Raw genomic sequence first — 15730 nt, forward strand, 5'->3', positions numbered from 1 at the left:
GATGATTTAGGACCTCCTGAAATTCATCTTTTGTTTTGTTTTGTTTTTGGGTCACACTCAGCGGTGCTCAGGGGTTACTCCTGGCTCTGCACTCAGGAATTACTCCTGTCGGAGCTCAGGGGACCATATGGGATGCTGGGGATCGAACTTGGGCCAACCACATGCAAGGCAAACGCCCTCCCCGCTGTGCCATAGCTCCAACCCCAGGATCTCCTGAAATCTGGAGCAAATACATGGCATTTCTAAGGCAGCTTCCATTCCTCCGTTTCCCCATCATTCCTTATGAGGGCCATCGCCCTCCACAGACAAGTCTCTTTCTCTGAACAGGTGATCTGTGCTCCAGGTGATGGACAACGACAACACAAGCTCCTTTGAGGGCTTCATCCTGGTGGGCTTCTCTGATCGTCCCCATCTGGAGCTGGCCCTTTTTGTCATCGTCCTGACTTTTTATCTGCTGACTCTGTTTGGCAACGTGACCATTGTCTTGCTCTCAGCTCTGGATTCTCGGCTACACACACCAATGTACTTCTTCTTGGCCAATCTCTCCTTCCTGGACATGTGCTTCACCACCGGCTCCATCCCTCAGATGCTCTATAACCTTTGGGGCCCAGATAAGACCATCAGCTACCTGGGCTGTGCCGTTCAGCTCTACTTCGTCCTCGCTCTGGGTGGGGTGGAGTGTATTCTCTTGGCTGTCATGGCCTATGACCGCTACGTGGCCGTCTGCAAACCTCTCCACTACACCGTCATCATGCACCCACGTCTCTGTGGGCAGCTGGCATCCGTGGCATGGCTGAGCGGCTTTGGTAATTCGCTCATAATGGCACCGCAGACGTTGATGTTGCCCCGTTGTGGGCACCGGCGGGTGGATCACTTCCTCTGCGAGATGCCGGCCCTGATTGGCATGGCCTGTGTCGACACCATGAACCTCGAGGCCCTGGCCTTTGCCTTGGCCATCTTCATCATCCTGGCACCGCTCATCCTCATCCTCATCTCTTACGGTTACATCGCACGAGCGGTCCTGAAGATCAAGTCAGCCTCTGGGCGGAAGAAAGCCTTCAACACATGCAGTTCCCACCTCATTGTTGTCTGTCTCTTCTATGGGACCATTATCTACATGTACCTTCAGCCCGCAAACACTTATTCTCAGGACCAGGGCAAGTTCCTTACCATTTTCTATACAATTGTCACTCCCAGCGTTAACCCTTTGATCTATACCCTGCGAAACAAAGATGTCAAAGAGGCGATGAAGAAAGTGCTAGGCAAGGCGAGCGCGGAAATATAATAAAAAGTGATGAATTGTGCAATCAGCTTTTGAGTCCTCTATATAAGATAGCCCTGCCCAAAAAGGGGATGTTCTGACACTATAAACTGAAGAGTATTTGGCGAAGTAGGATTTAATGTAAAGCTGAGAAAATTTTGGGTGGCTGGTCACTTGTATTTACCTTTCCTGACTCAAGCTTTTGTCCTAGGTCTACTCCAATCCAGGGTCAAACCATGATTGAGAGCCAGAGAGAGAGAGAGAGAGAGAGAGAGAGAGAGAGAGAGAGAGAGAAAGAGCAGGTGACTTCCCCAATTTGGTCTCTTGCCCTACAAGGCCACCAAGACCTGTCAGGGTGACATCTGCTGGTGGTCCAACCCACAGAAGTGTCAGATTATAGCTAGCCCCTGAGCTCTGCTGGGGTGACCCCTATCATAACAAACAAACAAACAAGAACATGATCTATGCTTGTCAATACCTACCATCAATATTTATAGACCCGAAATTTTTGTACCTAAGTCAATGTCCATTGAAATGATTTATCTCAGAAGGCTCCAACATATAAGAAAAGAACGAACCCAGAAGAGTACAGAAAAGCACTAATTTTTTCCCTCTAGAGCATGCAAACGTGTTTTTACTGTGCCAAAATGCCTAAGAGAGGCAAAACAAATGATCCAATAATCGAATTCTTATTTACCTCCACACCAAACATAACTAATTTAGATTCTATGAGTTTGATGATATTTGTGTGATTTTCTGAGGTAACAGAGGTTGAAGAAGAAAGGATAGAATCCTGAGACCATGAGGCCTTTGTTTTATCTAGAAGAATAGTTTTGTTCGGTCAATACTTTTTAAAATACATTGTTAATGCAAACTCAGTCCTCTTGCTTAAAATGTTACCTATCTGCCTTTTCCACTGTCCCCGCCCCCTGCCTTACTTCTCATCCCCTTTCTGCTATTGGGCAGCCACTGAAGCTCTGGGCCTTGAGGGTCTCCCTGGGATCTTCCTGTGACCCTACTGGGCCCCTGACTCCCACTGAGTTGGAGCATCTGCCCCCTGCAGGTCAGATGAGAAGCCCCGCAAGTGGGCAGGGGCTGCCAGCAATCGAAAACACTGGCCTAAACTGCTCAGAGCCCTGGACCTGCTCTGGCTATGGGAACTTGGAGCTCTGTCGAATGCCAAATCGCCTTGGCTCCTTTGACCTCCATCCAGAGGGGGTCAGTTACAGAGAATGAGGCAAACACATAAGGAGACAAACTCAGCTGGACTGTCCAAGCCTTAGGGTCACCAGGGCAGCCCTCAGTGAGCTCACAGCTATATTCAATGCAATATCCATCCCTCACCTCCAAACAGCTACCAACAGCTGAGACATTATTTGAAGATGGCAGAGACCTTAAGGACAGTCAGTAAGCATGTCAACATTCAGGTAAAGAGCCGAGGCGGGGGTATTCCACACAATCTATGGGCAGTTGCCTTTACAAATAAATCCCTAGTGACCTGAGAGGGATAGTATAACAGATAGAGCATTTGCCTTGCACAACTAGGTTCGATCCCCAGCATCCCATATGGTCCCCTGAGCAACACCAGGAGTAATTCCTAAGTCAAAGTCAAGAGGAATCCCTGGGCATTGCTGGGTGTGGTTCAAAAATCTAATAAAATAAAACAAAATAAAGTACTGACAGTTTCCTCATGCTGCCCCTACACATGATAAAGGCTTTAAACAGTCTTATTCTGTGGACAGATATTTGGCTTCAATTCTGTTCTTTCCTGCTATGCTATTCTTTCCTGGGTGCACATGTGCAAACCCTTTGTATTCTAAGACCTAGACTAATTTTACATAGGAACATATCCCCATCCTTGGGCTTTTTATGATTTCCCAAAGAGATTCAACCACAGCACCCACAAAGAACCAGGGACAATGAACAAATGAGGGAAATCTGCAGTTTCAATAGCTGGGTATAGAAGAGCTGCTAAGTCCTCAAGTATATTAGAACTTCCAGTGCAGTCTGCGATGTCTTCAGAGCAATGATCCTGACAATGTTCACTGAAGCAAGGGCAACACAAGAAGAGAAACTCCAAAAACTTTAAAATATATTGATGGGGGGAAAAATGAGAAAATTCAGATAGAACTGAAGGGACCAAGTAATACAATCACAACTCTCAGCAGCAGAATGGAGCAGCTAAAACTCCAGTTAGAGACCTTAATGATAAAGCATCTAATATTGACAGAAAATATACCATATTTAGTGAATAATAGCAAGATGAACAATTTCAGAATTATAGGAATCCCAAAAGAAGAGAGGAAAATGGGGGGAAAATGATTGGCAGAAGAAATAATAGCTGAGAACTTCCCCATTTGTGGAAAGAGGCTTGTGCAGCTGATCCAGGAGGCCCAAAGAGTACCAAACATAACACACTCAACAAAACAACATCAAGACACACTGTTATGAAAATGCCAAGAAACTGAGAGAGATGGACTCCTTAAAGTGGCAAGAAAGTCTATTCTCCTCCCATTAAGAAGAATAACATTATTTATATGATGATATTTAATAATTTATATACTTCTTCAGTTGATGTTCCCTATGCCTATTTTCAGTTTAAATTATTCAACTATATAAAAATTCACATTTTTGGTGCAGATATTTCTTTTTTTTTATTGAATCACCGTGAGAACAGTTACAAAGCTTTCGGATTTGTCTCGGTCATACAATGATCAAATACCCATCCCTTCCCCAGTGCACATTTTCCACCACCAAGAACCCCAGTATACCCCCCCATCCCAACCCTCCCCCTGCCAGTGTGGCAGATGATTTCCATTTTACTCTCTTTACTCTTTACTTTGATTACATTCAATTTTTCGACAGAAGACCTACCATTATTATTTGGAATTTTCCCCCAACATTCAGACCTGCCGAGAAGGCATGATTAGATAATTTGTTTTCTATAGCTGATAATGAAGAGCATATGATGCCGTGTGGCCGCAAAAGTGGCTGCAAAATTTTGAATTCTGATGTTTTAGTAATTTAGTCCAGAGGGATTTCTGCCAGAAGCCGCTGGGTTCCGAGATTGGTTTGTGTGCCTCTGGGATTGTGGCCATTCAGGAACTGAAGGAGCTGTTTGTGGGCGGCAACTCGGGGTCTCATTGGGGCTGGGAGTAGGGCCGGTTCCAGCCTCCATCCCTAGAGGCATAGCATATCTCCTCACTACAGGCTCGTACCTCTCAGTCCAATAGGCTCTGAAAGATGGCGGTCACCATGCCACTGAGGGGAAGAAGGCGGAAGGGACAATGCCCTTCCCCCCACCCCCCGAGGTGGCACAGGGCCATAGCTTAATTCACAGTTCAGAAGCATGAGGCACCATGAGATGCAGTTACAAAGCTTTCATGTTTGATATTCAGCAATACGATGATCCATCCCTCATCCCTCCACCAGAGCAAACTTTCCACCACCAATATCCCCATTACCCCCTCCATTTCCATCTCAGTCCTTACTCTGCCTCTATGGCACACAATTGTTCAGAAACTCTCTCTATAGTTTTGGTTGGATATTATATTTTGCTTGGATATTCCCACCACCATTCAAGCCTGCCTTCTAGGAGCAGATGCTAGATAATCTATTTTCCATTGCTCACTTTGTATATCAGGAAAGGTCTGATTTGGAGTAATAGTCCTGGTCTCCACATACCGCAGTCATGCTTGTAGAAGCTCATGGTCGCTGGGATACCATCTGGAGAAGGCGGGGAGACTGCACTTGCTCCATCAGGGCGCACTCTGGTAATATGGCTTGGTTTGGGGCCCGGAGAATTCTTTGGTGTTGTGGAGCCCGCTGGGATTCTTCACTGCTGAGTGCAGCAAGATGGCACCGGGTCACTGTCACGGTCCTCCAGTTGCTCATCGATTTGCTCGAGTGGGCCCAGTAACGTTTCCATCGTGAGACTTGTTACTGTATTTGGCATATCGAATATGTCATGGGGAGGTTGCCAGGCTTTGCCGTGCAGGCGAGATACTCTCAGTAGCTTGCTGGGGTCTCCGAGAGGGGCAGAGGAATCGAACTCGGGTCAGCCATATTGGCTGCGTGCAAGGCAAATGCCCTACCCGCTGAGCTATCGCTCCAGCCCATGGCGCCAGGTATAGATATATATTTCTATTTCTTGCAATCAACTAACTTAGGGGTAGGAAGGTTGGAGAGATAGTACAATGGGTAAGGCCCTTGAAACCAACCTGGATTTGATTCCTAATACCCCGGATGGTCCTTTTAACCCTGTTCAGAGTGATTCCTGAGCACAGAGTAAGGATTAAGCCCTGAATGTGTACCACTGAATGTGTCCCCTGCCCCCAAACAAACAAACAAACAACTTGGGGGTAGAAATACTAGGTTGAATGGCATGTCTGTTTCTAACTTTTCAATAGCTTATCATACTACTTTTCAAAGTAATTTTACCATTTTATCTTCTTTCCGGAAACATATGAGGTTCTAATTTCTCTTCACCCTCAACAAGAGATTTTTAGATTAAAATAATTCTATAGTTGGGGCTGGAGAGATAGCACAGTGGGTAGGGCATTTGCCTTGCACGCGGCCGACCCAGGTTTGATTCCCAGCATCCCATATGGTCTCCCCTGAGCACCGCCAGGAGTAACTCCTGAGTGCAAAGCCAGGAGTAACCCCTGTGCATCGCCAGCTGTGACCCAAAAAGCAAAAAAAAAATAATAATAATAATTCTAAAGTTGTATCTATTGTGTATTAATTTTCATATGCCAATGAATTAATGGTATTTAGCATATAATCATATACTTATTAGTCATTCATGTTTCCTTTGGTGAATGTTTATTAAAACACTCCCCCAGTCATCAAATTGATTGCTTATCATATTATAAAGTTGAAAGTTCCTTATATAATGAAAAATAAGTATCTGTTCTTTAAGCCCAAAACAGGATCTTTTCTATATTTTGTATGCAAATATTTTATCAAACAGATGCTTGGCTATTCTTTCCCTCAATCTATAAATTTTTGCTTTGTTTCATGTCACCAGATAAAATGCTATACATATTTTTGGAGTTCCTTTGAATTTTATCCACCTAAAAGCTTTATTCCTCTATCATTAGTACCTTCATGCCATTCTTTTGTTAGGACGCGGATCGTGATCTCCATTTATTTATTTATTTATTTATTTATTTTTGCTTTTTGGGTCACATCTGGCGATGCACAGGGGCCACTCCTGGCTCTGCACTCAAGAGTTATTCCTGGCGGTGCTCAGGGGACCATATGGGATGCTGGGAATCGAACCCGGATCAGCCGCATGCAAGGCAAACACCCTACCCGCTGTGCTATCTCTCCAGCCCCGTGATCTCCCTTTAACAACAAAGAGACTCCAGAGACTGCAAACAGCAAGCAAGGTTTATTGTAAGACTGGCTAGCCAGGGTCAAGCCGCCTACACAGACTCGCAGGTCAGATAGGTGAGGCAAGACCCCAAACTTCTTCAAAGTGGATCTTATATAGGCCTTCACTGGCTGTTACAGCAAAGCCCGCGCATTTCATAGCCAATAGATTTGTAACAACATATACTTTCTTAACCAATCCATTTAAAAGGGCATCACTCCTTAGCCTATAGATTCAAAGATCAGCATTTACTTACATAGGCATTGTGGCTAGTGGGCATCTGGTAACTGGGACATTTGGTTATCACCTGGCTTCCTTTGATTCTCAGCCCTGCATTCCAGTGGAGGTGGATAAGGGCAAAGTTCCTAACAGAGGTAATAGGTAAGGAAGGCCCAAGAATGGTTCCCGAATTTACATCCCAACAGGTAAGAGTCAACAAATGGTTTCAGAATTTGCATTCCAATAAGGAATGGTTTCACTCTAAAGCTCTGCTAGGGAGGGGGCAGGAAAGGGAGAGTTACTAATTTGTAGAGTTTTAACTCTGGAATCTCCCTCAGGGTCCCTAGGGACCTTACACCTTTCTTCTAACCACCCCTCCCCTCCCTTCCTCAGTTATGAGTTGTGGTTTCTTTGCTTTGGTAATTTTTATCTCATACATGAGAGAAACCATCTAGTCACTGCCTTTCACTTTCTGATTTACTTTGCTTTAAAGGTATGTTATGTTTTTATACACAAAGAACCATTACTCAGGTATTGAAAAATAACCTTTCTTGGATTGTATGAGATTGTTATAGGCAGATACATAACATTTATTGATATACCAAATATCTTTCATAAAGCCTACAGATATGTTTGATGAAAAAAAAAAAGTACACTGCATTGCCAGAGTAACTGCATCAGAGGTTTTTATAGCAAGATCGCTGAGTAAGTAGGAAGGAGAGAACCAAAACAAGTCATCAACTGTGAATAGCTCTTCCAGATATTTCACGAAATCCCTGCTCAACAAAACGTGGTCCCAAAGCGAGCAGATGACTCTTCTACGTATGCTGGGAAAGTGGATGGTGACAGGGACATAACTGCATCGACTCCCAGAGATGCCAAGTGTCAACTGCTCAGGGAGTCCAACAGCTACAAGAAATGACTCCCGCTGCAATCAGCCCTTAATTGAGAGCTTCTCCCCCCAGACAGATAGCCCGAGAGAGTGTTCCATTTTGTGAATTATTATGAAACTCTTCTGAAACTTTTTAATAGCTGTATGCAGGGTGGGGAGAACATGTTTAATCAGTTCTACTCTTTCAAGAGCCAGATCCCTGTGGACAGGGAGAAAACAACATCATTGTTATCTTAGCTTCGTTCTAATTACCATTATAATGAGATCTCCAGGGTTCTTTGTAACTTCTTAAAGAACTACCAGGTTAAAAAGCACCCTCTTTCCTTCTAGATGTAAATATTCCTCATTGACCTCATCATCCAGAATCCCTTAAGATGAAAAAAAAAAACACCCAAAAAACCCAACCCACAGATCCAAACGTTTTCCATCTTCCAGTCTTTAATAACCACCTTTCTAGTCTCATTTCTTTTAGGACATAATGCCAATTGTTTAGTGAATTGACAGATTTCTTTGAAAAAGCAGGGGAAATGAGAAATATTTACTCAGAATCCGGCATTTTCTTCTTAATCTGTTTGGGGGTGGGGAGTGGAAGGCTATTCCCAGCTTGGTGCTTGGGGAGTCACTACCGGTGGTACTCAGGGGACCATGAAGTGCCCAGTGCCAGGGACTGACTGAACCCAGGGCTCCTGAATACAGAGCACGTACTGCAACACTCTGAGCAAAACAGGGCCTGGAGAGACAGTATAGGGGTTAAGGACTTTGCCTCGCATGTAGTCAACCCTGGTTTGATTCCTGGCACCACCAGGAGAGACTCTTGAGCACAAAGTCAGAAGTAGCCCCTGAGCACTGCCATGCATGGCCCAAAACTTATCCTACAACAAAAAAAAACTCTGCAAAATACTTAGAGGAGAAAAGCAACAAGCTGCTATATATACCATTTTTCTATACAAATTTACCATTATCTTGAAAAAGCAACAGAAAAAATTAATTTGTTAAACAGAGAAAACCTAGAGTTTATGTAAATCTGATTTTGTAAAGCCGTGTTAAAAGACTGCATTTGGTCTCACAAGATCAAATAGGAAGTTTAATTTATTTTATTTTATTTTACTTTTTTTTTGTAGGAGTACTGCTATTTATTCAGCCACTGATTAGCTGATTGAATTGGGCATGAACGCCACCTTAATTTATTTATTTTTTTTCTTTTTATATTTATTTATTGAATCACCGTGGGAAAAGTTACCAAGCTTTCAGGTTTCAGTCTCAGTCATACAATGATCAAACACCTTTCCCTTCACCAGTACTCATTTTTCACCACCAAGAATCCCAGTATACCCCTCCCATCCCTCCAAATACCTGTGAGGCAGATGATTTCTACTTAACTCTTCTCTACATTGATTACATTCATTATTTCGACAAAAGATGCACCATTATTGTTTAGAATTTCCCCCCAAACAATCAGAATTGCTGAAAAGGCATTGTGAAATATTTTGTTTTCTATACCTGGTTATGGGAATCATATAATGTCACATGGCCACAATTTTGGATTTCTGTAATGAGCCAGATAATTAAGAGATTGGTTGCTGGGTTGTTGGTGTTATGGCCGTGCCAGAGAGCCGCTCGTGAGGGGTAACTCGTGACCTTGATAGGGCATAAAGGACATGCTGGTACTGCCCGCCCTTCCCATGAGACTGTAGTTGCCCCGTCACCGCCAGCTCATACCTGGCTTTCCTGTAAGTTCTGAGGTGGCAGCCACCTTGCTGCCAGGGGGAAAAAAGGCGGAAGGGAGCAATACCCTTTCCCTCTCGGGGAGGCAAGGAGCTGTAGTTTAATGCATGGTCCATTCACTTTTCTGCTGCAAGCTTCCGGGCTCTGGATTAAGTCCTTTTGCCTCTGCTTATGGGGAGCAACTCGTGACCTTGGTAGGGCGTGAAGGACGAGCCAGTACGGCCCCCTTCCTATGAGACTGTAGTTACCCCGTCATCTCCGGCTCATTCCTGGCTTTCCAATAAGCTCTGAGCTGGCGGCCATCTTGTAGGCAGTCCAAATGCATTTCTGCCAAAAGCCGCTGGGTTTCAAGATTTGTTTCTGAGTCTCCGGTATCATGGCTATTAATCAGCTTGATCAGGAGCCACAGAGGCCGTTTGTAGGCGGCGACTCAGGGTCTCGTTGGGATGGGGAGAAAGAGTCGGCTCTACCCCCATGTGGTGAGGCCCCGTGTGTCTCATCACTGCAGATCCAAACCTGACTGTCCAGTGGCCTCTGGAGGATGGTGGTCACCAGGCTGCCGGGGGGAATAAGCCAAGGCACGAAACCTATTCCCACCTGGAGTGGCCCAGCGCCAGTAACCTACAGCAGGAACAGGACGCATTTCTGCCAAAAGCCTCTGGGTTCCGAGATTCGTTTCTGAGACTCTGGGATCATGGCCATTTAGCAGTTCGATCAGGAACTAGAGAGGCCATGCCTCCAATTATATAGCTGAGCCGGAGGTGGTTTGTGGGTGTGTCTCCCACATACTTAACTTTTGGCCGTTTACTTTCTTGGTCAACTTTGCCCCAAGTTTTTGGGGTCTGGCCAAGGCACAGCAGCAATTTTGGGGTATCTGAAAGTCTGATGTTGCCATCAAGCTGCTGATGCATTCACCTCACAGGTACAGATTGACCTGCTGGCGGCACCATACCCCCAGGGAGGTTTAATTTAGAGGGGACATATAAATATATAGTAGGACCCACTAGATTTTATCAATCAAATTGTGATTTGGTCTCGGTTCTACAAATTATTTTTTGCTTTAATTTTGAAAAGCTTTTTTCCCCCTATCCACAGGAAAAGTAAATCTGCGAAAGAGGCAAAATTATTTCCTACCAAACTCCTGGGTGTTTTGAAGAAATAATGGATGATAAATTTTAATGATCTGACTGCATTGATGAGAATGGGAGAGCTGGAAAGACTGCGACAGATGTGGTCCTTGTCACTAACACAGATTCATTGGCTCTGTAAAATCTATATAAGAGAACCACAAATATTTATATGCTTTAGGAATAAGATGTAAAGATCTATACTTTGTAGGCTAAGATTGTTCTAGGGTCAAATATAAATATTTAACTCAAGCTTAATTATGTTTACTTTTAAATTTTTATTTAATCTAATTGAAGTAACATTGCCTTCATCGGGGGAGCGATAGCATGGGTGGAGTGATAGCACAGGGGGTAGGGAGAAAGCCCGGCAAGCTCCCGAGAGTATTCCACCCGCACGGCAAAGCCTGGTAAGCTCCCCATGGTGTATTTGATGTGCCAAAAACAGTAACAACAAGTCTCACAATGGAGATGTTACTGGTGCCCGCTCAAACAAATCAATGAACAACAGGAGGATAGTGTGACATGCTATAACATTGCCTTATAATCTGAAATTTCAAATATGCTCCATTTAAAAATCAGCATGTATATAATCTACATTATATTCAGTAAAAGTCCCATTATCTCTTTCATGATATAGGTGACTCTTTTATGTGATTTACCTACTCTCTTTTGGTAACCACTAATTGGTCTTACAGGCTTAACATTTATTTTTTTGTTCTATTTTTAGTTCATCTGTTTGTTCTCTCTACCACAAAAGTGAAATCATGCCTGTCTCCTGCTGTCTGACTGACTTCCCTGAGTATAATACCCTCCAAATCCATCCAAGTTGCTGAAGATGGCAATAATCCATTTTTGAAGTGAATGAGTAATATTCCATTGTGTGTGTATATATATATATACATATATACAAAAATCTCTTGAAGTAAATGGTTTTTATTTTTATTTATTTATTTATTTATTTATTTGGTAAATGCCCAAACTGGCTGGAGCTATAGCACAATGGGTAGGGTGTTTGCCTTGCACGTGGCCGACCCAGGTTCAGTTCCTCCACCCCTCTTGGAGAGCCCGGCAAGCTACTGAGAGTATCCCACCTGCAAGGCAGAGCCTGGCAAGCTCCCTGTGGCATATTCAATATTCCAAAAACAGTAACAACAAGTCTCACAATGGAGACATTACTGGTGCCCGCTTGAGCAAATTGATGAACAAGGGGAGGACAGTGCTACAGTACCATAGTGCTTCAACTTGACTTAGGACTTCCTTCTTTAAAATGATTTTCTTGCAATGCCCAGTTCTCCAGTTCTACATTTCAAGTTTGTTATCCATTTTCCATTGCAAGTCAACACTATGATGTCCAGTGAATATATTTTTAAAAAAACTTAAAAAAATATGAACTAGAAAATATGTTTATGAACAATAGGTATGCTGGAAAATTAGAGGACAGTCTCTGTAAAGGTCGGGAATCATGACTATGTTACATAATACTTAAATTCATACTGGAAATAGTGATCTTTTAATAAATATATGGTCATGTGCAAGACTGCCTTTAAAGAACCTTGGAGCTTGCTCTTGGTTGGGGCTATCACCTAAGTGGGAATTTGGTAGCCACAAAGAAGATGGATTAGTTGCCAAAGTTGATCGACTCTAGACTCCAGTTCATTGTGAAAAGTGGGAAATGAGTACTGGTGTACAAGAGACTATGAACGGGATCCAGCAAAGCCAAGCCAGTCATCCTCGCCAACTGCCTGGCCCTTGAGAAATCTGGAGAAATAATATTCTATACCACGTTGGCCAATACTGGGTCCATCATTGCAGTGGCAATAATACATTGAGCACAGCATGTGGAAAATACTAGAGTCTGCACATATCACTCATTGTGATATCATTAGAAGCATGTCAGGACGGACTCGGTGAAAATTAAATCAAGCAAACATTTTCTGTAAGAAAACTACAGACTGTTTTATTTATAAAATGAACCCTGACCATCTGGAGAGGAAGCTAAATGGCTGAATGTATGTCTCAAATGTAGGAGGTCCTTGATTCAGTTCCTGCCATCAAAATGAATTCATGAATGAATAAAGAATACAAACATTGTTTCTGTTTATGCTGCAGAGTTGCCTATAACATTTTGCCAGACAACAAAGGTTTAAATAAGGTGACTTCCAGAATTCTACCCTTGGGATTGTATAACCTCCATTATATAGTTATAAATCTGGCCACTTCCAAAAGTCTTGGTTTTCTTGCTCCTTTCTCTTCCGTATTTGCTAAAGAAAATATTAATGGTAATTATATATTTTATAAAGGCTCACCTATTTTTCACATATGTATTTTATTTTATTTTTTTCCCCTTTAACAGTACTTATTTTTCACCACCAAGAACCCCAATATACCCCCCCAACCCTACCAATGCCTGTGAGACAGATAAATTCTAGTTAACACTCTATCTACTTTGGTTAGATTCATTATTTCGACAAAAGATGCACCATTATTGTTTACAGTTTACACCCAACAATCAGAACTGCTGAAAAGGCATTGTGAAATAATTTGTTTTCTACAGTTAGTTATGAGAACCATATGATAGAATTTGGATTTCTGATTTTTTACTTATTAAGCCTGGAGGTATTTCTACCAAGAGCTAGATAATTACAAGATTGGTATCTGTGGCTCTGGAGCCATGGCTGTGCCGGAGAGCCGCTCGTGGGGGGCAACTCATGACCTTTCTTTTATTGTATCACCGTGAGATAGAGTTACAAAGCTTTCCTGTGTGAGATTCAGCCATACAATGATGGAACACCCATCCCTCCACCAGTGCACATTTTTCACCACTGATGTCCCAAGTATCACCCCCACCACACACACACACACACACACACACACACACACACACACACACACACTACAGTCCTTACCCTGCCTCTATGGCAGACAATTTCCTCAATACTCTCTCTAATTTTGGGCACTAATTTTGCTTGAATTTTCCCACCACCATTCAAGCCTACCTCCTAGGGGCAGACTCTAGAAAATATATTTTCCATAGTTGATTTCGAATATCATGAGAGCTCGCGTGGCCATGATTGTAAATGGTTGGGTTCCAGAGACATCTTTTACGGCATTAATCCATTTTGAGATTCAACTGAGAGTCTCTGGGCCAGGGCTGTTGGTGTGCTAAGATGGTGTCTGGAGGCTAATTGTGGGCATAACGGCTAGTCTTCTGGGTGGGCGGACACCTGGGGAGGGACAGCTCAGGTCCTCTGCCGCCATGCGGCCTGGAGATTTAATCCTAGAACATGCATACCTGGGCCTTGTTTGTGGAAGTTGTTGGTCACTGGGATTCCATCTGTTGTAGGCAGGGAGACTGCACCTGCTCCATCTGGAGTGCCCCAGTGATATTGGCTCGGTATGGGGCCCGGGGAAGTCTCTGGCACTGTGGTGTCTTCTGGGACTTGCTGCTGTGTCTCTGAACCAGGGTTGTTGGTGCTCCAAAATGGCGCCTGAAGGCAAATTGTGGGAGTGACCGGGATTTACCCTTGTCCCCGGTTTAGGGCTGCTGGTGCGCTAAGATCCACATCACAAAATTTTCTGCAGATTATATCTTGGTGAGGTCCATTCTGAGACAGTGAAGTCAGGCTTGGAGTATTGCAGCAATTTTAGATTGTGGAAGCAAGTGGCTGCCGGGGACTCTGCCTGGGCAGGCACAGGCAAACCCGCCCCCTCCAATTTACTCTGGTCTCTTCAGCCATATATGGGTCCAAGCTTAACTGTGGCTTTTGATCTCTTTTGAGATTTATTTAGGGATCTCTGAGGCAAGGCCGCTAGTAGAGTTTACAGGGTGGTGCTGGAGTTGTTTCGTGGGGGTGACTGCCAATGCTTTCCATGTATTGGGAAGTGGGGGCAGTAGCCTATCCCAACTCTGAGTGAGCTTGTATAGCTGAGCCAAAGGTGGTTTGTGAGTGCAATTCCCACATACCTAAATTTTGGCCATTTAATTTCTTGGTGGGCTGCAGCGATAGCACAGCCAGTAGGGCGTTTGCCTTGCATGCCGCCTATCCGGTTCACCTGAGTTTGATTGCTCTACCTCTCTCAGAGAGCCAGGTAAGCTACAGAGAGTATCTTGCCTGCACGGCAAAGCCTGGCAATCTCCCTGTGATGTATTCAATATGCCAAACACAGTAACAACAAGTCTCACTATAGAGACATTACTGGGCCCACTCGAACAAATTGACGAACAATGGGAGGACAGTGCTACAGTGCTACAATTTCTTGGTAAACTTGATCCCAAGTTGCTGGGATCTGGCCAAAGGCACAGCAGCAATTTTGGGGTATCAGGAAGCCTGAAGGCAATATCAGGCTGCTGATGCACTGGCCTAGTAGGTACAGGTTGACCTGTTGGCGGCACCATAGCCCCGAGAGTATTCTTAAAACTGGGAGCTTTATTAAAGTGTCTATTTCACTAAATAAGGCCAAACATCAGCTGAAAGAATTTATAAAGATATTACAATAAATATAAATATGGAATATATGGAATAAATGTCACATAAATATTATATGGATTTTTAAATTCTATATGATCTCCCTTTTATTCCTGGTATTCTCTCTCAATCTCTCTCTCTCTCTTCTTGATGGGTGAGGCGAGGGAAGTTTGGGCCACACCTGGAAGTGCCCAGAGACTACTCCTTGCTCTATGCTCAGGAATCACTCCTGGTAGTGCTCAGAGAACCATATTAGTACTGGGACTGAATCTGGGTTAGCTGTGTGCAAAGGAAGAGGCTTAGACATGGTACTATCTCTCTGACACCTATTTACCTGTCTCTACTATGGAGCCAAACACGCCAGAAGTCTTTACTATCTTTAGAAGTGATAAAACCAAAGGATAAACAAATTAACAACTTTCTACTGGAGTATTTTACTGTGAATGTTTTGCAGAGTGAAGAGAAAATATAAAAGTAATTCCAACATAAATGCGCTGACCAAGGGTCTCGGTGGCTCTGAGACCAACTTAAGATTTAGTTCTTGCTCTCACTCTCTTTCAGGATGTGCTCGTCCGAGAGATACTCTGCCATGGCAAATTCAAGAACATGAATTTTACCCAAGTTTGATTACTTTAATGGATTTAATCTCTTCACTCAAGTAAT

At 43.6% G+C, this 15730-nt stretch overlaps 1 protein-coding gene across 1 annotated transcript; it reads left to right on the forward strand.

Moving 5' to 3' along the window:
• The first annotated feature begins 343 nt into the window (after positions 1 to 343).
• Positions 344 to 1285, forward strand: LOC130040424 (putative olfactory receptor 2W6). Its single transcript, XM_056132502.1, has one exon. The coding sequence runs from the start codon at positions 347 to 349 to the stop codon at positions 1283 to 1285; it is 939 nt and encodes a 312-aa protein (XP_055988477.1). The 5' UTR covers positions 344 to 346.
• Positions 1286 to 15730: the final 14445 nt, after the last annotated feature.

Source organism: Sorex fumeus, unplaced genomic scaffold, assembly GCF_029834395.1.
Source record: "Sorex fumeus unplaced genomic scaffold, SorFum_2.1 ptg000094l, whole genome shotgun sequence".
Lineage (NCBI taxonomy): Eukaryota > Metazoa > Chordata > Mammalia > Eulipotyphla > Soricidae > Sorex > Sorex fumeus.

Coding starts and splice junctions, on each gene's coding strand:
- LOC130040424 (XM_056132502.1), top strand. CDS start 347: ATGGACAACGACAACACAAGCTCCTTTGAGGGCTTCATCCTGGTGGGC.